General features: G+C 54.7%; 2 protein-coding genes across 5 annotated transcripts in view; one reads left to right on the top strand and one right to left on the bottom strand.

The window, feature by feature from the left end:
* PDE6D (phosphodiesterase 6D) overlaps positions 1 to 6,055 on the top strand; it is a 33,143-nt gene extending 27,088 nt beyond the window's left edge. Inside the window, exons 3-5 of the mRNA XM_084212412.1 lie at positions 2,073 to 2,198; positions 2,986 to 3,091; positions 5,442 to 6,055. Coding sequence (XP_084068538.1) covers positions 2,073 to 2,198; positions 2,986 to 3,091; positions 5,442 to 5,523 — 314 coding nt within the window. The 3' untranslated portion in view covers positions 5,524 to 6,055. The remainder of the gene's footprint in view (positions 1 to 2,072; positions 2,199 to 2,985; positions 3,092 to 5,441) is intronic.
* An 11,190-nt stretch (positions 6,056 to 17,245) lies between these two features.
* On the bottom strand, positions 17,246 to 25,928 carry PTMA (prothymosin alpha). Of its 4 annotated transcripts, none has more exons than XM_084212012.1 (5): positions 25,805 to 25,928; positions 21,684 to 21,755; positions 20,918 to 21,014; positions 18,312 to 18,385; positions 17,246 to 17,869 (listed from the first exon to the last, which is right to left on the bottom strand). In XM_084212012.1, exons 1-5 carry the CDS (start codon positions 25,847 to 25,849, stop codon positions 17,822 to 17,824), a joined length of 336 nt encoding a protein of 111 aa, XP_084068138.1. In that variant the 5' UTR covers positions 25,850 to 25,928; the 3' UTR covers positions 17,246 to 17,821. The 4 variants fall into 4 exon arrangements, with proteins under 4 accessions (XP_084068138.1, XP_084068140.1, XP_084068139.1 ...); XM_084212014.1 differs by having other exon boundaries at positions 20,924 to 21,014; XM_084212013.1 differs by having other exon boundaries at positions 20,918 to 21,011.
* Positions 25,929 to 26,248: the final 320 nt, after the last annotated feature.

The raw sequence follows: 26,248 nt of genomic DNA, 5'->3' as shown, positions 1-26,248 counted from the left end.
AATATACAAGCAAATCTTGGGGTAAGCTGCTGAGGTGTAGCTCTCACAGAATCCCCACAGCCACCTTTCATTCATGACATACAAATAGTCCTTTCACTATCTAAGAAAAGGTGTAGTTTAAAATGTAAAATCAGTTTGGCTAAGATAACTTGCTTTCTTCAATGTCCCAAATATTTAAGGTAGCTTTATTTAAATGAAATGAAAACATAATTATATGAGTATTTTAATTGAATTTTAGTTTCTAACTAAATGGTTGGACCCAAAATTACTTGTGAGTAAATAAGATATGTGTCATGCAACACTTTCTAATCTAATCAGCATTAAGCATCTGACTAAATGTATGTTAACCATGGAAGTGCTTAAATAAATGTGCAGGTATAGTACATCCTCAAGTTAACAAAAAGCACTAGTAAATTTAGGATTAAGTCTATGCTTATCTGCATCCCTGCATGTTTTAAAATGGATTTAACTGATGAGACTCAAACTCCCTTCTTTTCTATTTTTAATAGAAAAAAGGGAGAAATAAAAGTAAAATGAGCTTAAAATAAATAATTTCAATTAAAATTTTGGCTTGATGGTATAAATGTAAATTAAAATGTCTTAAATCATATGCTTAAAGACAACATAGTCCTACTTTTATTAAAAGTAACTATTTATTGGTAGTTTTACTATGTTAAAACAAACATTCTCAGGACTCTGTCTTGGGGATGAAAGAAATGAAATTACTAAATTGCAGAAGAGTTTTAACAAGTCATTTTACACTTAATTGTAAAGGGATGTTTATCCACAATGGTGTAGTCTGTACTGGTGAGGGCAGTAAAGGATGGTGCCATGCAGGTTTCCATGGTGCAAAAAAAATCCCATAAAAATAATTAGAGAACTTTTACATTTAAAACTCTTGCCTTACACTTCTAATTTTTTTTTAATCTTTTTTTTTTTTTTAACCAAACTGTGTACTTCTCCTTGGGGTAGGATGCTGGCTTACATTCACTAAGCCTCCAGCTCCTGAGATTGCTGTTGTATCAAGGTTCTACTCCATTAAACTGCTCTACATTAGATAGATTTGCCTGGGGTTTGGGAAACTCCTGCATTTATTAAACACCAGCCTGCTCCCTGCTCATGGATGTTTTGATATGCCTTCCATTTTGGAACAGTTTGGCTCATAAAGCACATGCCAGCTGTCTTCCCTCCCCTCTTTATTTCTAAAAAATTCACATGAAACACTCTCTAATATGCAGGAAGGAATTTTGCACAATCACTCCACTGAAGTATGGGGGCTTGGGAGATTTTTACTGGTTTGACTCCCCCCTCATACTCTTCTGAGCAGGACTCCTAATCAGTGCTCTCTAACTGTCCCTTCTCTTACTCCTCCACCTCTAAAAAAAAAATCATCTTGTGAAATATCTACCAGGTACAGTTTTCCACTTGCTGTTGGTGTCTCACCCGTTGCAAGAGCCCAGAAACATGGATTGTCAAATTGCTCTCTTAAACCTTCCAGTGTGGTTCTGGCTCTACAGCCTGGGCAGGTCCCAGTGTTAAAGGAATAAGCATTTACTTCTACAGGACACTTCCCAGAGCTCTGAGATGGCTGAGGAAGTGCTGCTGGGCTGAGAGACACACGTTTGTGGTTTGCTCTGGGGATGCACATTCTGAAAGGAAAGGAAAAGTGAGAAGGGCTAAGGAGCTTGGTGTGCTAAGCAGCCCTTTGGCTGCCAATGATCTTCAGCACAATTCTGAAAGTAAAAATTTAAATTGCATCATATATTTCAACTTGAAAAATGATGGGGTTTAGTAACAAAGAACTGCGAACCAGGAGTCTGGTTCTGAGAGATCAGTATTGTATCCCTGATTCTGTCATAAATTTCATTCTTGGCTGTGGGCAGGATACTTAAGGTATTTGCATCTTGGATTTCACTCTTGCAAATGTAAAAACAAAGTCATTTGTGTTTGTATTCTTCCTGCTGCTATGATCTTGTATTAGTCCTAATTATTATTTCCAAGTATAGAATAATAGTAACTGCTGAAGCTGGATTTTATGGTGCCCAAATAATGCTTCCTTATCTGTTTCACAGCTCGAGTTCCTAAAAAAATCCTGAAATGCAAAGCAGTATCTCGGGAGTTAAACTTTTCCTCAGCAGAACAAATGGAAAAATTCCGTCTGGAACAGAAAGTTTATTTCAAAGGGCAGTGTCTAGAAGGTATGGATGTGCTCTGTGTGCTGCAGCTCAGGGACTGACCCCCAGCAGGGCAGGGATTAGAGTGACTAAAATGGGTTGATTGTGGTGATTTTAATTTTTCAGAGTAGCTCTGAAGCACTCATCTTGTCAGGACTAATGGGCCACCGTATTAGGGATAGCATTTCATAAGTGTATTAACACTTTGTTATGTAAGCAAAAAAGCTGGGTAATCATGCCTGAGGGCATAAATCCACCACAGGCTGCCTGAGGCAAGGAAACAGGCTATTTCAGAGTCAGCTATCACTGGAATTCCTGGGTCTTCCTCAGAGTGTCAGGCTGGAGCCTCTGCTTTACCTGGGTTTCAGCAGTGACAATGGCCCCACAACTGCACCTCTGACCCCCCTCACTGCAGTGCTGCTCTTAATCTGGGCTGGAGAAGGGGCAGATAAAACATTGAGCTCAGTGTCTTTTGGGCATCCAGTTGCTACTTAACCTGAGCTGGATCCCAGGATGTCTGCAACAGGAGGAGGGCGGTTTCCCTGTTCCCAATTGGGTGTGTTGAAATTTTCACCGAATGCCACGGAAGTGGTGTGACCTTACCAGTACCATCAGCGATTTTAGAAAGGGAGTATCTGCTCTAAGAGGAGGGCAGGGTTCAGTGCAGTTTAAGCTGTACAAAGTAATTTAAATGTTGGCAGCCCAGCAGGACAGTTTAGGGAGTTCCCCAGCCTATCAGGTGAAAATCAAAAGGACCATTTGTGACTTTTCTTCTTTCAAATGCCTCTGGATCTTTTTTTTTACTTTGCAGAATGGTTCTTTGAATTTGGTTTTGTGATTCCTAACTCCACAAACACTTGGCAGTCCTTGATAGAGGCAGCACCTGAATCACAGATGATGCCGGCTAACGTTTTAACGTGAGTGCCTTGGGCTTGCAGAGTCTGAGAGCAGGCAAAGCAAAAGCAGTGCATGGCATTTCCTCGGGGGCAACGGTGGGAAGGAGAAGAGGGAACTGCTACCAACTCTGAAACACCTCACTACTCTTAGTTGTTGAGAGATAAAAGGGGTTAAGCCAACCTCATTACCTTCCTTCCCACAGGTCCAATTTGCATTAATATAGCAATAAAGGTTTGGAGAAAGTGAAACTGATTCTTTAATAAAGTTGCTTAATTTTTTTGGAAGGTGAATCGTGAAAGGATTTTAAAATGTTTTACAACTTAATACCTGTTATATCCAGGGAAGAAAATACCCAGCAGATTTTTGGGCCATTTTTAAATCACCTATTGATTGACTCTTGCCCAAGGTAGTTCAGTTCGTGCAATATGTCACCTGTAGTAGCTGTTCTAGTGTTTGTTTCATCACTGTAACATTTTGCTGAACTTCTCTGTCTTCAACATTGGCTTATACACATTTAGTGTACATGTGTATATACACATTTATATACACTATGCACAGAGTTGTATCCGGGGCTAAAGTACTTTAACAGGCTGGAATCAGTCATTTAACAGTCACCTGCAGGAAGATTCACACAGCCTCCTCACAAAGTCTGCTCCTGGCTCTGTGTGCACATGGGCTCCTGAGCAGGGCAGCGATGCCTCAGATGTGTCACAGTGACATGTGCTGGGCATTGCTTGGTGTGGGCAGCCAGGCTGGGGGGATGAGGGAAAAGGCTCCTGGAGGGAGGCTCTTGGGAAGGGTAACCATCCTCCCTGCAGTGCTGGATGGGTGCTGGCAAGCACACAAGGAGAGCATTGCCAGAAACAGAAGGGTTTGGGAACCCTGCTGCCAACAAGAGGCAGACAGAGAGCAGCAAGGTCACTGTGTCCTCTGGAAGATGTCCCTCTCCAGCATTTTCCCTCTCATTCCCTGTCTGGAGCAAAGCCAGTCGCATAGAGGAGGCACTGGGATGGGAGCTACCATCACTGATTCCCATTCACAGCACATTTCAAAGAGTGCAGGCTTGGAGGAGAGCACCAGTGTTCCAATAGTGCTCCTGGCACAGCCTGCTCAGAACCTTGGAGAGGTGCTGCACACACCTCAGCTTCCAGAGCTGGGCACTGTCAGTACTGGAGGAGCCAGATTTGGGAACCAGAATAAAGAAACAAAGACATCTGACAAGTTGCTTTTGATCATCTCAGCAATTCAAGAAGTTTTCAGGACTGGGAGTCAAGAGTAGTTTTCAAATGACCTTGAGTATTTTCCAATGTCCCATTTGTTCCCTGAAGTATGTCCACTTGCAGTGGGGAGCCCAGATCTCTCTCTCCTATTTATAGAGGTGTCCTAAAGTCATTCTTGAGGCTTTTCAGTAGAATGCCACAGCCCAAATAAATCCAAAGGGGAATTTGTGGCCCAAAGAAGTCATCATTTTACAGCTGCCAAGATTTGGAGACCCCTTCATTTTCTAATATTCCCAAAGACCTCATGTTTGTCTTGGTGTTTCCAAACCAGGAGAGAATGGAGATGTGATACTTGGTGCTAATCAAGGCACTGTGCATGAAGAGTTCCCAAGATGACCAAGTATCAGATTGAGGACATTCCCTGACACTTAAGTTCAAGCGTTGTCCACACCGCAGCAAAACCTTACACTCTTAGCAGGTCCAGTATTACACACACCAAGAGCCACAGTGAAGGTGGAACTGCTGCTTTGCTTTTCAAGATCCAGGTTGTTTAGATAAGGTCAGATCACACTGCTTAGGTGTCCAGGTGTTGTAATGGTCCCAGAGTTCTAATTTTATGGACCAAAATCTCAGAAGTCAGCAAGTTAAAGCCCCAGAGATTCTGTCACACCCAAATCCACATTTCCATTGCTGTTTGTATAAAAGATGCTTGTGTCTTTGCATTTAAGCACATCTTAAGGGAAATGGCATGTTGGTTGATGTAGCTTGCTCAGCACTAGAGGACAGAGAAGGAGACTAAAAAAAAGAATTCCCATTGGTTTTCACAATTCCTGCAGGAGACAGGGGCCTAAAGATGCTGGGACTGCTGGTTTATTTTTAGCAGTAGGAGTGAGCAGGAGTTTGCTGTCCGAGCACTCTGCAGCCTGAGCAGTACTGTGCTCAGACAGGGGAGGGATGGGAGGAACATTCCATACAGGAATGTGTTTGGGAGATCCCTGAGTCCTGACTGACCCTGACCGGGACAGTGCTCCAGAGAGATGAGGTTGTGGGGTGGTCAGGGTGTGAGCCCAGGCTTGTGAGAGCATGGAGAGGAGCAATCACTGTCCATGTCCTTCTAACACCTCTTCTTTCTCCTCCTTTCCTCCTGCAGTGGTAATGTTATTATAGAAACCAAATTCTATGATGACGATCTTCTCGTAAGCACTTCCAGAGTGAGACTTTTCTACGTTTGAGATGGGGCTTTTTGGAGCTGTTTTAGTTTTCCTCCATACAGTTCTTGGTGCAGAACCTCCCCGACTATCCAGTGGAAGACACTCCTGTAGGCAGTGACCCTGGGGACCAGCTCAGCGTGGGTTGTGACCTTTGCCCATCAGTTCTTTTGCTTTCTTCTCTGACAAGACCAGACCAAATCCTCAGAGACGGGGCCATCTGCTTAGTGATGCCCTCAGGAAGAGAGGCTGTCTCTGAACACAGGCAAACGATGGTCATGCAGAACAAATACTGTAAATTTATGTTAGTCTCATCCTTTCTACTTCTCTGGACCCTGGTATAATCTCCCATTTCCATTCACACCAAACTCTCAATGCTTTTATTTTGGGGTTAAGTTAACCTTTTCATTTTTCTCATGTTGTAGATTTTTATCCTTTTGCTGGATTTCTGTGTAACTGGTCCACACATCCTCTTACCCCAAACTTGTAAAATAGACTGTGATATCACCTAATGTAATTAAAACAAATTTCTCAATTAAAACATTCCTACCGTCCAAAGAAGGGAAGAAATGTCAGTTTTGTGTGTTTTCCTTTCTGTTACAAAAAGGTACCTCAGCAGGAACAAACTCCCATCACGCAAGCCAGCAGCAGAACAGGGCTTTCCCCTGCTCTGCCCTTTCCACAACTCCCATCTCTGTTCTCTTCCTCCAGCTGGCCATCAGAAATGTGTCCTGACTTCTCTGGCCAAGGCTTCTCCTTGGCCTCCCCTCTCTGTTAATCCCTTGGGGCCGACTGTCCCCTTGTCACCAGTTTCTCGAGCAGCACTGCACACTATTGTGCTTTTCCAAGTGCCTGGGGACACTCAAGTCCCTCTGGAAAACCCATGTTCCCCTGAGCCCACCAGCACCACTGCCATGCTGGGCTGGGCTCCTGGGAGCTCCACTGGGGCTGCACTTGGTGACACCCATACTCCCCACATGTGGAGGCTTCAGTGACACACAGCAGCACATTTTCTGTGACAGATTTCTCCAGCCCTGCTGCCACTTTTCCCTGCAGTCTGTGATCAGCTCTAGCACAGGACATTGTGGGAAGGGGCATCTCCAGCTGCTGCTCCTAAACATCACAGGCAGCTGTGTAATCACTCAATGCCTTGGTCAGCCTGTCCTGTTGCTGTGCTTGAGATCCTCAGAGCCACAGGGAAATTAAAGGTATCATTTCACATCCTGGATTCAGCCACTGGGTGTGTGTGGGAGGCATACAGAGTAAATATTGTTTAGGGGGTTTGAAGTTGGACCATTAATCCCCATTAGCAACGACAACAACTTTCTTACCAGACCTCACTGATGGATCCCAGCCTGGAGTACCTGCAGGGCAGAGTCTTGTCAGCAGTGTGACCCATCCTAGGCCAGCCTTCAAACAGAGACACCAACCAAAACTGCACCCAGCATGAACGACAGCCACTGAGGGTGGGGCCTCTGTCCAAGGGGAGACACAAAGGTGTCCGAAAGGGAAAAGTGAAAAAGCTTGAAGGTCTTGAGAGCAGGTGTCTTTGTGTTGTAGGGCAGACACCCTGCTAGACCCACACAGGAATTGTCCGACAGGGAGCAGGCACCACCTCTGCCAAGCTCAGCTACAACCAAGGACTGACCCAGGGCACAGGGACAGATGCTCTCAGCGGGTCTGAGTCTACCCTGCTGCCTTTTCCTTCTAATGGCCAATTGTATCCTGGGCTGCATCCAAAGCAGCACAGCCAGCAGGTCAAGGGAGGTGATTCTTCCCCTCTACCCCACTCTCGTGAGGCCCCACCTGAAGTGCTGCATCCAGCCCTGGGCTGTCAGTACAGGAAAGACATGGACCTGATGGAGGCGGTCCAGAGAAGGCCACAAAAATTATCAGAGGGAAGATAGGCTGAGACAGCTGTGGTTGCTCAGCCTCAAGAAGGCTCCAGAGAGACCTTTTTGCAGCCTTCCAGTTCTTGTAGGAGCCAGTAAGAGACTGGAACAGACTTTTTAGTAGGGCCCATAGCTATAGGACAAGGGTGATGGCTTTAAAGGAGGGTCAACTTGGATTAGATATAAGGAAGGAATTTTTAAGGGTGAGGGTGGTGAAACACTGGAACAGGTTGCCCAGATCAGGTCAGATCAGTGGATCAGCACCTGACCTGGCTGGAGATGTCCCTGCTCATGGCAAGGGGGTTGGACTAGGTGACCTTTAAAAGTCCTTTCCAACCCACATCATTCTGTGAGACAAACTGTGAATTCCCAGAGCCACTCAACCTCCCCGGTCCCTGCTGGAGGCTCCGCGGGGCTTCAAGAGGCCACTGACACGCGCGGCTGAGGCTCCCGCCGGGTGAGCAGCCCTGGGAGAGGGTCCCGGAGGGACGTGGGGCCTGAGACGGCCCGGGGGGGCCTCCGGAGCCCCTTCCGCCCGCGCCCGCCCTGCCCGGGCTGGCCCCGCTCGCCCGGCCGGAGCCGGCGGGCCCCGCTATGGTGGGTCACTGCCGCCCTCCAGTGGCCCCAGGGGGAATTGCCGGGAGCCGCTCACCGCTCCTGGTCCCGAACCGCCTCTCGCAGAGCGCGCCCGGCGCCGCCATCAGCCTCCCTGAGGCACCGCAGGAAGGAGCAAACGGGCAGGGGGGACACTGCGGTCTGAGCAGACACCACCCAAAACCCAGGCAAAGGGCCCCGGGGAGCTCAGAGCAGGAGCCCGTTCTTGGCCGGGCAGCTGCGGGTACCCTTCCCTGTGGGGCTGATGGGATTTGGGAGCGCAGGGAGAAGGGGCAGGAGACACGGCCATGTCCCGTGCCCAGGGCCCAAGCATGGCACAGTCAGATCTTGGCTCCCTTGCATGGGACAGCAAAGGTGCCAGTGAAGGGAAAAGTGGGGCTGGAAAGTGAGAGAGGGGAGCAGAAGGTCGGGGTGCATGTGTCACCACAGTCACCAACCACCCATGCCCCTGTGGCAGATCTGGCTGCAACCTGAGGGAATCCTCATGCAAAGTTTGGGGGTCACAAGTGACTGCAAGGACCAACACAGTGGTTCCCCCTCTTACTTACCAAATAAGCTCCCACCTGGAAGTTCACAGGCTTGGCAGGCAACTCTGGGCCACGAAGCTGCCCCCAGCCAGGTCCACGTGCAGGGCTCTGCACGAGGGAAAAGCTCCGTGGTGGAAGAGAGGCAACTTTGGCAAGGGCAGGACCTGGCTAAGGCCCCTGAGGAGCCTCTCACTACGCAGGGCCTTGTCCCAAGCTCAGGCCGCTCGCAAACCCCTGGCTCACTTGGAGCTGCTGCCTCCAGGCACCTGCTGGAGCCTTCGGCATGGGCGGCCAAGCAGCGCCGGGAAGGGGGAGAGGAGCCGGCCGGGTGCAGCAGCCGCTGCTGCGGTGACTCCCAGCCGGCAGCCGCGACCTTCCCGGCCCGCTGTTCACAGCCGGGGGTTCCAGCCTCGATAGCTCCCACGGCAGGCACGGGTGCCTCCAGGCCGCCGGCACACGCCGGGCATTTGCTTCTGCGAGAGCCTCGGGGCAGGGAACGTGCTCGGGAGGCTGCTCCTGCCAGCTGGAAAGTCACCACAGGGGTCTCGTCCCCCATCTCGGGAGGGCCGTGAGCCGCCCTGGCAGCCTTGCAAACCCTGCAGTGAGAGCAGAGCCTGGCACGCAGGCAGGGGCCACGGAGGCACATCGGGAACTGGAGAGAGCTGTGCACAGCTCGGGGGTCTGGCACACAGAGATTTGGGTGAAGCTCCATCCTCACTACCCTCCAGTCGTGTCTTTGCCTGGGAGCACTCCAAGCTGGGCTGTTGTACAGCAGCGAGGCAGCAAGGAAGGAGGGTGGTGCACAACAGCCTTTTGCCTTCACGGGAGCTCTCTGCATAGTTCTGGGGTCCATCACACCATAAGGCTCCCTGAAGTACGGCTGATGGCAATGGAACCACCCTGCGATGGGCTGCAGGGCTGGCTGTGGAGCAGGGCCCTGCACTGGGTGTGAGACACTTCCCTCTGTGCTGCCATGAAGGCGAGGGGAACAGGGCCGGCTCCTCCTCTCCACGGCACGCACCAGGCTCTCACACCCCCAGCATCCATGGCCAGCAGCCCTCCAGGCTGTCACCCGCCCTGAGGGATGCTGTGGGAGCCCTCCGCTGCCCTCCCGCCTGGCAAAGCCGCCGGGGCTCCCGCTGGCCCGTGCCCCAAATCTGCCCCACCCAGTCAAGGCTCAGGCGGGGCGGCAGAGCCATCCTAATGTGGTTAATGAGCTGATTCATGAAAGTTGCTGCCGAACAAAAAGCGCACAAACAGCCCAGGGCCACGTTACGTTCGGTGTCTGCTTTGCTACTCTTACCTTCCCGCAGGTGCCGGTGGCGCGGGCAGGCGGCGGGGAGGGCGTGGGGACAGCGAGCACGGAGCGCTGGCAACGGGCTCAGCAACGGGCTCAGCAATGGGCTCAGCGCCATCTCGTCCCATCTCACCCAGTGCCATCCAGTTCAGCAGCACTGGGAGGAGACAGGAGGCCTAGGAAGGTCTGAGTCCCTCTGCTCCTTTTTGGGAGGCACAGATCCCGCCCCTGGGTTGCCAAATCAGAGCAGGCAGAGCCCCAGGCCGGCACTCAACCACTCGGACACTGGGATTTCACTGCCAGGTGACTTCCATCTCTCCCCAAGGAGAGGAGGAGGGCAGCTGGAGCAAATACAGGATTCAAAGCACCCTTTTTTCAGTCCAAGGTATACAATTCCTCCTGCCCTAGGGAGCCTCTGCCCACCAGCAGTGCTATAGGACCTGGCTGCAATCCCTGTTGGGCTCAGCAGCTGCCTCACCCCAGTGCAGGTCTGACATCCCCATCCACAGCAGTACTCCAAGAGAGGGAAAACCATCACCACGGCCCCTTTGGAAGAGCATTCCATTCTTATGGCATCCAGCTCTGAGCCAAAATCCTTCCTGCACCACCCCCCCACACCAGAATCCTGCCTGCTCTTCCAGTACCTCGGTGCCAGGCAGGGTGTGGAGAGTGGCAGACACCCAGAAGGGGTGACAAGCTGAGACAAGCAGGTGACACAGAGCAAGGGGATGAGAGGACAGTGTAATGGTGCTGGGGTCCTGGTGTCCCCAAAGCCAGGCTGGAAAGGTCTGACATTGCCCTGAATGTGAGAAAGGGAACAATGGCAAGTTGAGGGAAGGGATCACACTCTCACCAGGGATGGAAGATAGGCCCCAAGAAACTGCTGGGGATGCAGGAGTGACGTGAAGGGCCCGAGGGTGAGGCACTGACAGAGCTGGAGCCACCTGGCTGATAGAGAAGCAAGTGTTCCAAGGAGAGGGCAGAGGCCCAATTTCCATGGGAGGAGGTGGCAAAACCAGCAGCTGAGGCCAGATACATTTGGCTCAGGAGCTGGGAATGTCTGCGCCCCTCGATGTTTCCCGGAATCCTTGCAGGAAATTCCCTGGCACAGAGCAGGAGCACGGGGGAGGCAGTTCCTGCTGGCCCGGGCCAGCAGCCACGCTGTGCCGCCTGTTCATCCCCATCACCACCAACCTGGCTGCCTTTCCTGGCAGGTTGGCCTTGGCAGCACGACCCAGGACGGGGCACACCACGGCGTGTCCCCACGGCGCTGCCGCGGCTCTGGGGGCAGCGCTAGATGGTGCTGCGAGACAGCGCTGCCGCTGCCGCTGCTGCCGCCGGGCTGCGCGGGGCCGGGCCGGGCCGGGAGGGCGCTGCTGGCGGGCACCGCCTCGCCCGGGACCCGGGACAGCCACCGAGGGCCAGCTCGGGCCGGCCCCACAGCAGCCAGGCTGGCGGGTCACCCGGCGTGGGACGTGCCACCAGCCGTGCCCCAGGAGAGGAGCGGCTCTGCCTCTGGGCTGGACATGGAGTTCCTCAGCCAGCCCGGAGCTGGGATGAGGTGTCCCTGCATCGCCACAGGCACCGACACCCCTGTGCCCCCCGCCTGCCCCCATCCCTCTTTCGACCATGTTCCTGCCAAGCTGGGGATGCACAAGTGCCCAGTGCCGCAGCAAACAGGCGGGTGGGGCTCCCCAGGGCCACACACAGTCCCCTGCCTTTGCTGGGGACCTGCCAGCTCAGAGGGCGGCCCACAGTCATCCCACGGAGCTGCACAGAGTGCAGGGAGCACCAGCTCTGGCCCCTGCTTGGTGTCCTGTGCTTATCTCTTGCCATGGCAGAGTCCCACAGTCCCGCTCCTGCCTGCTGCTCACTTTCCAGGCACTGCTCCAGAGCTGCAGCCTTGTTCCACAGCCCATCCCAGGGATGGAGCTTCAGGCTGGGGGTGTCCCCAGGGAAGCAGCACATCCTCACCCTGGGAGTAGGGATAAGGGGGATTAGCCCCAAGATGGGAAACCAGCCAGCCCCTGCAATTGCTGCGGTTTGGTTCAACCAGAATTGGCTCTGCACCATCCCTGCAGGGGCTGCACCCCACAGCAGCTGCTCTGAGCCCTCAGGGCCTCGCTTGGTGGCAGAGGCAACCCAGAGCAGGGTGTCCAGCCCCACTCCGGGCCACTCCAGAGCATTTAGAGCCACACCCCTCCTCTGCCTGTGGATCCGGGCTCTGGCAGCGCCCTGCGGCCGGACAGGGAGCAGGAGCCTTGTTCTTGCTGTGGGTCATTGTCCTCCTCAACGTGGCCTGTGGGTCACGTGCCCACTGAGCACTGGGGTCTCCAGCTTTGGGCACAAGCTGCAGCCCCCCTCACACCGCCTGCCCCCAGCCCTGACGTAGGGGTGCTGCTTCCCAGCTCCCTGAGGGAGCAGGGCCAGGAGCCTGCTCTGCCTGCAGCTAAGGAGAGGAACCCAGGGAGATGCCCACAAAGCCCAGGGCAGAGTGAGCTGGAGGACCCACATCCCCACCCAACACCCAGGCAGAGCCCCTCGCCTTCAGGCCTCTCTCTGGGTAGGAAAGGACACATGTAAAGATCCCATCCTTGTGGGTTCTCCAAGAGCAAAGCAGATCGAGATTTCTCAACCCCCAGCTGTTCCACTTGCACTGTGCTTTCTTAGAAAAGGAATGCAGGATCCTCTCCAGGTCCACATCTGCTCTGAAGGACAGCACTGGACACTTACTCCAAGGTCTCTTCCTGGCCCACACACAGCACAGCACTGTGGAGTGGCCTCTGAGCCCACCAACCCCTGCTTGGCCACCACCCTGGGGCTCCCCAGCCAGCCATGAACAGGAGGCACAGCCCTCAGCAGGGCTTGCAAAGCTGAGGGTCTCTCTCAGACCTTCCTTCTGTCCTCCTGCCCTTTGGAGAGGAGCAGCTCAGCCAGAGAAGATGCAGCAGCTGTGGGCACAAGGATGGAGACAGGGTCTGCACAGGAGGAGCTCCAGGCAGCCCAGCTCTGCTCCCTCTCCAAGGCTCCCACCCCAGAGGGGGAAAGGATTGAGGTGGTGGCCCCAGGAAGATCTGGCAGTGAGGACAAACATCCAGCTGAGTTTCAGAGCTCAAGGACCTCCAGTGGGCTGGGGACAGCCAGGTCCCTCCAACAGCCATGTCAGGGCCCAGGGACAGAGCTGCCCTGGCTCACTGAGAGGGACAGGCTGTGGGGACACAGCAGCCAGGGATGAGACAGGAATGAGATGTCCCACTTCTGCTCTTCAGCCTGGGCTGGTCTTTCCTGCCCACACCAGGCAGCTCTTGAGGCAAGTGCACAAACATTCCTGAGCCATTTAGGAGGTACATACTTGGGTTGAAGCCAAGGGGACTGGCCAGGGCCCTGGGCTTCCACAGCCCACTCCTGAGGGGTCTGTTCCAGTGGGACACCTCACATCCTGAGCCAGGTGGCAATTGCTCCACCACAGGAGCAGATCTCTGTGTCTATTTTCAACAGCAACCACTCAAAATTCCTTCTGGGTTTGTGAGCTTGAAGAATCACACCTGGAAGGCAGTTTCACTCATCAGTCTCTTAAGCTGATGCCAATTATTTGCCCAGACACAAATTGCAGCAGTAACCAACCTAGCCTGTGTCTTGCTTGCGGTCCAAGCCCTGCCTTCCCCACAGGCAGGTTCTCCACCGAGTCCCCAAGGTTCTCCAAATTTCATGAGGGTTGTCAAGATGCAACAAGAAGCTTAGGATGAGGCTAACCAAAAGCTAGGTTAGCTGGTGCAGGACAACTAACCAACTATGGGCAGGTCAGCACTGGAGGCAGCTGTGCCAGACCAGGCTCAGTCCAGTTGCCCACAGGGCATGGGCTCAGCCCCAGTGGTTCTGCTGGCTGTGACTTCTGGCAGGACGGCTCCACTGGAGTGATGTGCATCAGGCCAACCAAATGGGAGTCGCTCTCAGTCCATCTGCTTGTTGAGCCGCGCAAAGGTGGCTTCAGTTGAGGTCTAGACACAGCAGAATCCTCGGGAAGGGCTGCTCTTGGTTTAAGTGGCCACTGGAGCACATTGGCACAGCCTGGGTCACTCCTGGCACATACAAGGCTCTCCTGATAGTTCCTGTGGGAGCTACCTCACCCATCTTCAGAGGTCAGCAGCCACCTGAGGACAGCTTCATCCACTTGCCCCCACAGTCTCCAGGAGCAGTGTGATCAGCAGCTCAGCAAGATTTGGATCCCTCATGACACACGGCGTCTGCAGGCAAGGGGTGGCACTGGCACTTCTGCCCTGCAGGTCACAGCTGAGTGTGTGACCTGTGACACAGCTCTGGGTGGGGGCCCCAGCACCGCTCTGGGCCTGAAGGCACACGTTGGCTGCAGGCTCTGCACCTTCTGTCCTGTGGCATCAGCCCCCACAGAGCCCAGCTCGGGCCTCCAGGCAGAGCTGGGATCATCTGCTGAACATTGAGGCAGGTGGGACTCTCCAGCTCCCAGTGGGCAGATAAAGGCACAAGGCCGACCCTTCAGGAAGACCATCTCCAAGACCTTCACAGGCACCTTCAGCTGGCACGACTGCTCCAAGCCTTCTCCTGCTGGGGGGACCTGCTGCTCCTGGCCCCTGTCCCAAGACATTACCCAGCTGAGCAGTCCCTCAAGCATTTTGGATTCACTCAGCCCCTGTGGCACTGGGCACCAAAAACCACCGTGTTCCACCTCCATCCTTCCAGGACCCTGCAGGTGGGAGCCTTTTCCAAAAGAACCCCCATCAAAAGGACATCTGCTCCCTCTTGGGGTGACCACGACTGCTGGGCCAGCCCGGGAGCTGAAGGGCCTATATAGCTCCTGGCAGGGTGTGGCTGCCCCTGATTAGCTGGGCCAGAGGCAGGCAGCAGCTCCTGATTGGCTCAACGCAGTCCCCCTCGCGCTGTGATTGGTGGGCGGCTGCTGCAGGGGGTGAGGCAACAGCAGAGACAAGTGGCAGCACGTGGTTGGCTGTGGGGTAGTGCCAGGTGGCAGCACATGATTGGTCAGACCAAAGTGTTGCTTGGTTGTGATTGGTGGAGACAGCATGAGAGAGGAAGGGCCAGGTGGCAGCAGGGGATTGGCCGGTTGGCTGAGCTGCCACGTGGGGATTGGCTGGGGCTGGGATCCCTGCGAGGATCCATGCACGGAGCTGTGCCTCAGCCCCGGCCCTGGCACTGCCAGAGCGCCCCCAGGGCCATGGGGTGGCAGGGGCAGCCAGAGCCCCTGGGACTGAGCCATGAGGGAGATGGGCTGCAGAAATACCAGGGCATGTGGGGCTGAGGAACTGGGGTTTGCCCTCTCCATCACTGCTGGCTGCAGGGCTCACTGCAGCCAGGTGTAGAGCGGGGGCTATAGGGCTGGGGGACACTCTGGCCTGCCCCCTCACCCCTGTCTGCTCCATGCCCTTCCCAACATTAGTGTGCCCTCCTGGGAGGCTGGGGGCAGCCTCCAGTTTTACCCCACACCAAAATGGACCCTCTGACCCAACACCGCCAGGGTTTTGGGGGGGCTGCAGGGCAGACAAATCCTTCTCTGCAAGGGGGACAGTAAGGCCACTGCTCCCCCACTGTTCCACCTCTCCACCCCCTGGGCCCTCACACCAGCTTAGTGTGTGCAGAGTTTCAGGGACACCTGGAGCCCGCTCTTCTCTACGCAGCTGCAGAAGCTTATTTGAATTATTTGCCTTGCAAATCTACAAGTACCAGCTTGAGTCCTGCACCGTGAGCACCCATCCCCTCATGATGCAGGAGCCACACATAGGGCAGCCGTGGTGAGGACACAAGGATGTGGATGCAACTCCCAGCACTGCACAACAAAGCCCTACCCAGCAGCACGGTGACGCTGAGCAGCACCATTTGCCACTCCCAGAATGTCCCATCGCCTGGGAGGACTGGCTAACCAAACCTAGCGCTGCCTCCAGCCCTGCCACACGCTCCCCTCACCATGGCAGGGCCGGATGGGGCCTGTGCATGGAGGCAGCAAATCTGATAAACTATCAGCCAGCACCACGATTCAGTGCATAATTAAGGTGTAAGTGCAGAGTAAGTGACCTGGCTGCTCCTGGGGATCGGGAGAGGCTGTGACCCTTGCAGCCAGTGCATTAAATGCACATTGGGGGTTTTTTGGTTTTTTTTTTTAAAGTAAAATATGAATCATGTCCCAGCATCTGAACACTGACTGCTGGGACTGCAGTGTGAGAGGAGGAAACGAGACCATCTGGTGAGGCTTTGGCACAGCCTGGATCAGCAGGGAAAGGGGACTCCCTGGAGCCAGGGTGAGAGTTTGGGAGCACAGATACAAAGCAGGTTCTTGCAAACGAACTCCGCACACCTGGCAGAGTAGGCTGAGCTTTTCCAAGCTCCAACATCCTGGAAGAGGGAGGAGAAATGAGTTGGAGGAAGGTTAGGAGCAAAGCAGCAGAGGCTAAGGCTAAGTTAAGGCAATTTTTGTTTGTTAGAACACACAGACAAACCTGACCCATCTCCCCTGAGCCCCACTACCAAACCTTGAACTTGGCAACCCAGAAATTGCTGGGTGACCAGTGGCAGGCTGGATCATCCCCCAGGACCAGTTCTGGCTGAATCCGATCCCTGCTGACACTGACTCCTGCCCCACTGCCAGCAACACTCAAGCCACAAGGGAGGGAAGGCATTTATATGGCCTGAGCTCTTCCCACCCCAAAACCAGGGGTCAAGCACCTGCAGCAGATACTGCAAGGAAGGATTCTGGGGATAGTTTGCTCATCCCCACCACACAAGCAAAACAATCCCCAATTTGGCTGCAGACAGGAGAATTGCTGAGCAAACCATACGCAGGCCCCCACACTCCCTGTCCATGTTTCTCAATCTAACCCATCCCCACCTCTTGCCAAGGGCAGCCAGAGCATGCAGGATCATGCAGAGGCCATGCTGGGGACACTGGTGCAGCTCTCCACAGGAATACAGCCATGGAAAGACACTGCCTCCCCTACCACCACAGCTACAGGGGGACAGCACAGCCCCTAGACCCTTCCCCATCAACACTGCACCCCTCTCTCTCTCTCTCTCGTTTCCCAGCCCAAGTCCAAAGCAAAGAAAGAAAGGAGATAAAGAAGGGAAGAAAGAAATAAAAAACTAAAACAAATGAAAACTAAAACAAAAAGCAGCAGTTGGGAGGCAGCCTTGTTAGGACAACTCAGCAAAATAAAATTCCGGTTTATTGTTGGACAACATTGTTTCACACATACATCAAACAGGCCAAAAAAAAAGAAAAAATAAAAATAAACAGCAACTTCATAGACAGAAAAAAAAAAAAGAAAACCTTTTTATCTTTGGCCTTGCCACCTCATACAAACCACGATCTATGGTACAGCTAAAGTACATACACAAAAAAAGTTACTGGAATGCTCAGAATAAGATTGTAATTTTTTTTTTTTTTTGCATTTTTGTCTTTTTTAATTTTTTTTTTTTACAAGGTTTTGTTTTATTCTCCTTTGAGATAATGGTTTGGGCCTGGTCACACCACAAGTAAAGTCAGAGATAGGTAACAAGAGAGATATACACTTCAAAGCCCCCCTTTTGGTCAATCCGAGATCACTTAAAAATGGCGGACCTCCTAACAATATGTACAAAAATATAAAATGTAAATAAAAAATACAAACAAATTCTCCTTTAAAGTACTTTTAAGAAAGAAAGCAGGGCCTTGAAGTTTTGGTGCTCGGGGGGGAGAGGGTTTGTGGGGGAAGGGGGGTTTTTCTCTCCCTGCTAACGGGCGAATCATTTCCATGTTCGTTGAGTGGCAGCGCCGCGCCGGGGGGCAGGGTTCACTCTACTTGGTGAGGATGACCACGGCGGAGGGGGGAGGAAGGGCTGTGTGAGGGAAAGGGGGCTGCAATGGGAGTCCCAAGGGGAGACCCAAGGGTGAAGAGGACGCGCTGGCCTTTTTTGTTGGTTTGTTTTCCTCCTTATTTAAAAAAAAAAAAAAAAAAAAAAATTGCTGCCTAGTCATCTTCATCGGTTTTCTGCTTCTTGGGATCGACGTCGTCATCCTAGGGGGAAAGCAAAGCTGTCAGGAGAGGGGATGGGGACTGGGGGCAGGTAAGTCACCCCAAGGCAGGGAGTGAGGCAGGGAGTTTCGGGTCCCGCTCCTGCCTCAGAGAAAAGGTCTGAGCAGCATAGGTGTTTCCCCCTCCTTCAGGCAAAATCCTCTCTTCTCAGGGAGTCCCTGAGTGCCCCCACCCAGGCCTGCCATGAGCATTCCAGGTCTCCCCAACCCAGGGCCAGGGCTCCACTGGGCGGGAGCAAACACTCCCCTAACCAGGCCAGTGTATAAACAGAATTGGGCTGTGTCCCTGGAGAGACACGGGGAGCACACAGGCAAAGCATTCCAGCCCGAGTTAAGCCCAGTCCTTCTAGCCCCACTGACACCCTCCCCCCTCCCAGGCCCTCTGGGGACATCTATGGCTCTGAGGGGCTGCCTACTCTTCCCACCTCATCATCCTCAGCTGCCCGTTTGCCTGTGGCTCCCTCAGCTTCGTCGTCGTCATCACCATCCTCTTCCTCACCTGCATGGAGTACAAAGGGAGGAAACGTGAGACCCTCTGGAAGAGTTCAGTACCACAAACCTCCCCCTCTGGGTTTAAGCCTGGCACACCCCCCACCCTGTGATGCCATGTCCCCATCTACCCAGGTGGCACAGACTCTGCTCAGGACAAGAGGTGACAGGAAACTGTGGCTTTCTGGGCATCCCCCAAACGACCTGACCCATCAAAGGGAAAATAAGGATTGGCAGCCTCAAGTTTGATTCACACTGCATTTGTAACACAGACAGTGAGATGGCAAAACCACCACCTACCACAAGTGCCGAAATCACAGTAAAAATGGGAGGAAAAAAAGAGAGGAAAAAACTCTTTCTAGTGGCTGCTCTGCCTAACCACTCCAGATTACTTCTGCTTCCCTTCGCAGCTATTAGTCCATCTTTAATGAGTTAAGAGAGCCAGAACGCATTAGTTCTGAGTCAGAACACTTTCTAATTATCAGAACAGCAAACAAATGCTTCCAACTTATCTTACAGCCAGCCAGGAGGATGAGCAGCGAGCTCTGGGCTTTGACCCACTTTGAGCTCAAATAGGCCAGTGGATCAGAACAACTGAGTCAATCACCTTTGGCCAGTTTTGGGGGCTCAGGGGCAAGCCCAGAGGCAGAACAGCTTCTCAGCTGCCGAGACAAGTCTCTTGTGTAACAGGAGACCCTACTATAACTTAAGAGAGTTAAGGCCAGTAAGCTGGCTTTAAAACAGTGCCATGAGCCACACGTATGGACAGCCGGGGGGGATTAAGGTCAGCCCATCCTCCCTTCTCCTCTCCTGACGTGTGCCCAGCTGTGGTGTGGCCCATGCAGCAGGAAGGGCCAAGATTAGCTCCCAGCGATGGATCAACACCCTGGCAGCCATCACATGCACTGGGCTGGCCGGCAGGTCAGGTGACAGTGCCAAGCTGATTGGGAGCATTTTTAGTTCTTTGAGCTGCTTTAAGCAAAGCAAATAATGAGATGGGATGGAGATACGAGAAGAAAATATACCCTCAAGCTCTCCTCTGCTGTCAAACCCCGGGAGTTTGGCTGCAAGTCTTGGCTAAAAAAGCTGATGCAAGCTGGACTTGCTGCCTTTAAATCTCTCTCCTGCAGTGCTCAGGTGCAGCTCTCAGGCAGGGATCGCCCGAGGGCAGCAAGCATGGACAGAGCCCGTGCCAGCAGTCACAGCCTGTGCTGGATCCCCGCAAGGCATCAGCGTCTCCAGGCACCGCATGCCAAATCGTGCCTGTGTTCGGTGAGCTGGGAAGAGCAGGGCTGGCACTGCGGGACCAAAGCTCCCCGGGTTTGTCACAGCAGTATCCAAGCAACACTTCCACCCCACATGCGCCTGCAGCACACACATCCTCCTCCATGCTCCTGCCCGAGAAGAGCAGGGCGAGCCAAGTATGCCCCATCTCATCTACCCTAAAGTAAGGCTGGAGGTAAATGGGCTCAGGACAGCACATAGCAGTGCTGCATCTGTCCTCAGGGGTTAAAACCACAATAAAGAGGATCACAATTCCCAGTTGTTCCTAGTGAACCAATTCCTACTAAAGGGCACAGCAGGCTGCTCAGAGAGTGCTACCACAAAGCAGGTGGTTTTCCCAGTTCACACGTTCAGAATAAGCACTGGTGTAATGGTCATTAAATTTTTAGCCCTGTCCCTATCTCCCAAAACTAGCCAGCAGGTTAGTAGGTCAGCATGTAAACCAAAAATTCACAGGGGATTAACCTAGTAAGAGATAATCAGGGGCCCTGAGTTCATCTCAGCATAACAAGAAAGGTTTTCTACCAGCCTTAACAAGTGATAAAAATAAACAACGTTATTCATCCAAGCAGATCTTGGGAAAAAAATAATAACACCGAGGGTGAGAAGTGATTCGGCAAGTCACTGCTGCCAAAACTTATTTCTAGGCTGGGTCAGGTCAGGAAGCAGCAGAGGGCAGAGAGACACAGGACACTGCAGCCATAGAAAGTTCAAAGCAAGCCTATCTACCCCAGCTGGAGGATCAGGTAAGAGCCACAGGTTCCTCTGCTTGTTTCCACACAGCATCCAGCCTGGAAAAGAGGGCTGCATGGGCCTCTCAGCATGCTGCTCCATGAACAAGCACAGTGACACACCCTCTGTGCCTGGGCCAAGGCATGGCCACCCAAGGCTGTCCCTGTCCCAGTGGCCAGCGCTGGTGTCTGCAGCAGTGGCTGTGCTCGCAGGAGTCAAGGGCAGATTTTACTACTCGCACGGAAGGGCTAATGCGCTTATTCAGCGCCGCGGTAAGGTGCCGTCTGGCCAGAGGGAGGGAGGAAGGAATCTGCCCTCAACCTGCTGGAAGGGATTCAAGGCTGACTTCACTCCCAGCAGCCGTGGCTCAGGCAAGCAAGGAAGGAGCGAGCCTGGCTGGCGGGAGCTCTCTGCCCACAGCCGCGAGGGGGAGATGCTGCTCTCTGTTCGCCTCCGCTTCCCGGGAGCCTGCTGTCCAGAGCAGGACACCGCCGTGGGATTGGGGTGGGAGAACAAACAAAGTTACCATCACCCTCTTCCTCCTCATCCTCTTCTTCACCACCTTCCTCCTCCTCTTCGTCTACTTCGTTGTCAGCCTCCTGCTCTCCGTTTTCCTCGTTCTCCTTGGCAAGACAAAACATCACTTAAAAAAAAATGCACTGGGAAAGGGAGAAGGTGGAGGAGACATTCAGCACAAGTGTGTGTTCCCACCTTCCCTGCCGAAAGCAAAGCACCAGCCCACCAGAGCCCTGGGTGCACATCCTGCTTTCTGCCTGCCTCCACAGAACCCAGGCACAAAGGATCGAGCCTACAGTAACTTGGGGCTGCAGCTTTGAGACAAAGCCTGAAATGGTTCTCATGCAACATTGAAATGTGGCACGGTGATTTTTCCCCAGCACCTCAAAAGAGGAAACCAACCAGTTTCCTTATACATGATGTATTTCCCAGCTGAACTGGTTGTAACATTGTAAATCCTAGTGGGTTTTAAAATTTTTTTCAGCTTTATCCTTTCCTAGGGAAGGGTTGGTACTGGACAGCTTCACACAGCTGTCAGGGAGGGAATCCAAGCCCAGCCCTTCTCTTCTGCACACACATGAACGGCCCACAGACTGGGAGTGTCCGCATAACACGAAGCGCCAAAGCTGAAGGGCTTTGCAGGGTTCAGGGCTGCCATTTACAGGGATCCCCTCTCAACAGCGCTAGAGACAAACTTGCAGCAAAAGCAAGAAGAGGAGAAGAAAAAGGTGTTGGTGTACAGACTGCCTCTCCCAGCAGATTGCAGCCATACTCACAGCATTGCCGTTGGCTGGTGCATCTCTGCCATTTTCTGTTTCTTCAACAACTTCCTTCTTCTCTTTTAGATCCTGGAAGGAGCACAAAAGCAGAGAAGTCACCCCGATTCCAGGTGTCTGGGTCAGAGAAGCTGCAGATCAGGTGTGAAAAACACAGTCTGAGAGCGAGAGCAGGTGCTGATTTCTCTTCATACAGATTTGTTCTGTGATTTGGTCACCACGTTCTGGCTCCTCCTTGGGAATGGGAAAACATGGGGGCGAATCTCAATCCGAGTCAGCCTTGCCAGAGCAGCCCTCTAAAAGAGACTGCTCTGTTTCACCTCTGAGCTCTCAAACAGACAGAGCTGGCCGCCTGCATATATGCTCAACAGCAGCAGAGCTGGCTGATTGCCCATCTTAGCACAGTCCACGCAAGCTCCTGCAATGCCATGGAGAGCCGGCAGCCCTGTCCAAAGGATGGGCTCTGCCGTCCTGGGGCTGTGAGCATCCACGGCTGCTCAGTGCCTTCACAGCAGGAACAAATCCCAGGGACTCATTAGCAGAGGCTGTGGTCTCTGCCCTGCCTAGCAAAAATCATACGGCAAATATTACACGCCTGGTCTTTCTCACAGCAGCAGAGAGGAGGCTCCAGCATCCAGCTCACAGCCTAAAGTGTAACAGGATGGGGTGGGGGAAGAAGTCTATTTTTACACTGCTCCAAGAGCCATGCCTGGCTAGTTTGGTTCAAGCCTCCACTGCAAGCAGAGCGGGAGCTTGTGTGTTTTTGCTATTGATCACTGTCAAAATGTCATGCCAAGTAGCTCAGCAAACAGGCTGAAAGGATCCAACTTTATGTTCCTGCATTAAGAACACTTGGATTTAACACTGGCATCTCTGCTTGCATCCTCCTCCCCTTCTGTTCCTCCATCAACTGGAGCGAGATCCTTCAGCACAGTGAGCACTACCCCAGCCAAGGAAAGCAGGGAGGCCCTTCCCCAGGGCCAGCAGCACAGCCACAGCCGGCTTCAGCCGCGACCATGAGGTGTTTAAAAGTTGCTGGAAGCTCCTGCTCCACTGCGGTGCCTTCTCCCCCTCCTGCCGGCCCTTTGCAGCTGCCGGTGCCGTCCACGGACAGTGGGCACTTTCACTCCTGGAGCCACTGCCTCGTGGGAACACGGCATGGAAGAGCATGGCCATGGCCCTGCTAGCATGATCACTGCTCCCTTCTGGGAGAGTTTCTACCACCTGGCAGACTGCACAGGGGAGGCAGCACAGGCGTTTTAGACCACCAGGTTACTTAAATAGATGCCATTTCCAGAGGCACCCACAGACTGCCAGTGCACTGAGGAAAGACTTTTCCTGGAAGCTTTGAGGGGGAACAACACCTGTTGATCGAACCTCACCTAAGCAAACCAACCCAGGAGTCTGGAGTAAAACAAACACACAAGCTCCCTCCTCCTTTCACTGCTCACACACAAATACCAGGCCACCTCCTCCACACTGCCCAGTTCCACTACAGTTTTACTCTGTCAGTGGCTTCCACTGCCCCGTTCCCTGGAGACTGATGACGACCATTCGGCCTCTCATGCATCACTGGGCTACAGTTGCTGCATCACACCAGGTACATGGGCACGAGGGCAACAAAGCAGTTCCCAAGTTAAACACAGAGCAAGTCAAGCAGTCAGAATTTCCAACTCTCAATGTGCCCAACAGTTCTTTTTAAAAACAAGTTGTTCAGAAAATGCAAGCAATTCTCCCACTGAAGCAACAACTCAATTTTGGGCATTTCAGCTGGACAGATCTACAGACCTGACCTTTCCTGCATCAGTGAAACTGCTCTCAGTTCAACCACCATCACGATGCCAGGTCATGAAGTTTGTGGTAGCAACAGGGTTGCAGAGAGCATCAGATTCCCCCTTTTCCTTTCCCAGTCCAACACAAACAGATATGCGCAGGAGCGTCCAGACCAAAGGCCGGTGCAGGCAGCAGGGCTGCTCCGGCGCCAAGACCGAGACACAGCCTCTAATTATAGGTGTGTCAGGGCTGTTTGTCTATGGAATGAATAGCAGCGGTGTAGAGCCACATACCACCGGGCCGGAAAGCTCTACCTTCTCCCCGGCCCTGCCCTCGGCAGGATCCCTGTGGGAAGCGGGGGAAATCAGGACCCGGGGACAACAGAGGCACCGCCGCAGACCGCGCCTCCCGCCGGCAGGGGGCTCACCCGCGCCGCCACGCGCGCGGCCGCCATTCAAACCGCGCGCCACTCTCCGCGTCCCGCTGATTGGCCGGCGGCCAGCGCGGCGCCCCGCGGGCTGCCGGGAGCTGTAGTCCCGGCGGGGGCGGCGCGGCGGACTCCGGCTCTCAGGCCCGCACGTGGTGGGCGCCCCGCAGCACCGGCCGGGGGCGGCGCCCGGGCGGGGCGGGAACCCCCTCCCCCCTCTTCCCCGCCTCCCGGGAGCGTTCCGGACGGCGAGGCGGGACGAGAGCGAGCGGCCCCGGTGCCTCCGCGCTTCTCTGAGGTGTGGGGGGGTCACCTTGCCGCCGTGCGCGCCTCCGCCCGCCCTGCAGCGCGGACCCTTGTCCGCTCCCAGGAGGGTGAGCCAGATACGAGGCCCCTTCCCTCATGCGGTAAAAAGGGCAGGGGAAGGTTAACGGCACACTTGGCCCCGTTCCCCCGGGGAAGGATGGGGATCGACCCGCCTCGCCGCTTCCCGGCAGCGGGAGAGCCGGAGGCGGCGGGGACCAAGCCGCGGCCCCGGAATGGAGGCTGGGCAGGCGGGATGGGGGCATGGCTGCGGGAGCGGGAAACAGAAGTGAAATCGAAATCTGCCAGAAACGGCGTTTTGTTGGTTGTTTTTTTATAAACCCTCCTCCCGGTCGGATTTTTTTTTGCCCCCTCCAGCCACGCTTCCCCCGGGGCCAGCCGGGGCGCAGGGTGAGGAGGCCGCCGGGCACGTCCCCCACCGCCTTCCCACGCACTGGCCCGGGTCGGGTGCCCTCGCAACTTTTCCGGCTGTGGCCCCGGGCTCAACGGGGCGCACCGCGGCCGCTCGGGGAGCGCAGTCCCCCCGGGGGACGCTCCGCCGCGGCTCGCAGACAAAGGCGTGCGCCAGGAGCCGCAGCGGGGACTCCCGGGAGAGCTTCTCCCGGCTGGTACCGGCGCTCCCCAGCCGCTTCCCATCACCTCCAGCAGCGACTCGCAAACTTATCCTGGTTGCGAGGAGCTCGGGCCAGGGCCGGCGCCCTCAGCCTCGCCGCCCCAGCGCACTGGGGCATCTTCTACTGTGGGGATGCCCCTATCGGGGTAACTCCAAAAATAACAAAAGCCCCCCCGGACAGCTCCGGATCACCCCCTACTCCCCCTAACCTCCGAAATAGTAACTCTCAATATGGGGCAGTACCTAAACCGCAAATGCCCCCCTCCTTCCCCCCGTCCTTCCGGGGGGTAACGCCGAAAAAACAACTGTCCCCCCCACACTCCAGGGGTAACACCGCCACAGCAGACGCCCCTCCCGCATCAACTGGGCGCAACTCCGAAATAGCAACCACCCGCCCACCCCGCTTTTCGGCAGCAACTCCACAACAGACACTGCCCCCCCCCACCCGTGCGTGTTCCGGAGCGCTTCCCCCCACATCCCCCCGCAGGGACCGGGCCGAGCGGAACACAAGTTTGACGGGGCTGTCAAGCTCCCGCACCACGGATTGAATGAGCGAACGCTGCCGGGTGCCGAGGCACCACCGTGCGTGTACCCCCCCGGCTCCCCGAGCCCCACCGCAGCGGGATGACCAGCTACTGTCCCAAATAAAGGCGGGAGGGAGCGGGACGTGAAGCGGCGGGGCTCGGCAGCACCAGCAAAGGCGGCGAGCACGTTTCCCGCACACTGTAGACAAAGGAACGGCGCTGGCAGCCCCGCACGGCGAGCGCGGCGGCACCGGCTCCGCACCGCGCCGCCAACTTCAACGCGAAGGACGGAGGGAGAAGGGGGAGAAACGAGGGGGCGGGACGGGCAGGAGCGGGGGGGGAAAATTCCGATGAAAAAAATACAAAAGGGGGAAAAAAAGCCAGAAATCGCACGGAAAAAGAATTTAAAAGAGGGGCGAAAAAAGCCGCGGAGCAGGGCGCAAGGCGGCGTGTCGCTCACCTTGGCGGAGATTTCAGCGCTGGTGTCCACGGCCGCGTCGGACATGGCGGGGGCGTGCGGGGCTGTGTCGCGCGGGGCTGCGGCGGCGCGGGCGGGCGGGCAGAACAATGCCAAGATGGCTTTGCGCGAGCCAGTGGGAACTCACGCGGCGCCGCCGGCCCTCTTATAGAGCCGGGGGGCGGCGCGCGCGCTGCCCCGCGCCGCGCCCCATTGGCCGCGCGCGCCGCGGCCGCCGAGCGCCCATTGGCCGCGGTGCAAACAATGGGGCACGGCCGCTTAAAGGAGCCGGCGAGCGCCGCCACTGCGGCGATGAGTTGGGCCCGGTCTCAGCGCGGCGGACGCAGAGGGGAGCAGAGCCACGCCCCCCCCCGCACTACCTCCGCCCCCGCCGCCTCCGCCCCGCCCCTCCCGCCGTGTGAGGCGGGAGTGGGGGTGAGGGGGGGA

Source organism: Fringilla coelebs (genome assembly GCF_963513975.1).
Source record: "Fringilla coelebs genome assembly, chromosome: 10".
Taxonomy (NCBI): Eukaryota; Metazoa; Chordata; class Aves; order Passeriformes; family Fringillidae; genus Fringilla; species Fringilla coelebs.
Note: the sequence above shows the minus strand (reverse complement) of the source record. Positions and strands in the feature narration are given on the sequence as shown.

What these genes read in the sequence shown, in the direction of transcription:
- PTMA (XM_084212012.1), bottom strand. Translation starts at nt 25,849, where the DNA reads ATGTCCGACGCGGCCGTGGACACCAGCGCTGAAATCTCCGCCAAG. An exon ending in GCGCTGAAATCTCCGCCAAG is followed by an intron (nt 21,756 to 25,804) that starts GTGAGCGACACG and finishes TGCTCCTTCCAG; the next exon opens with GATCTAAAAGAGAAGAAGGA. An exon ending in GGGCAGCTGAGGATGATGAG is followed by an intron (nt 17,870 to 18,311) that starts GTGGGAAGAGTA and finishes CTTTCCCCCTAG; the next exon opens with GATGACGACGTCGATCCCAA.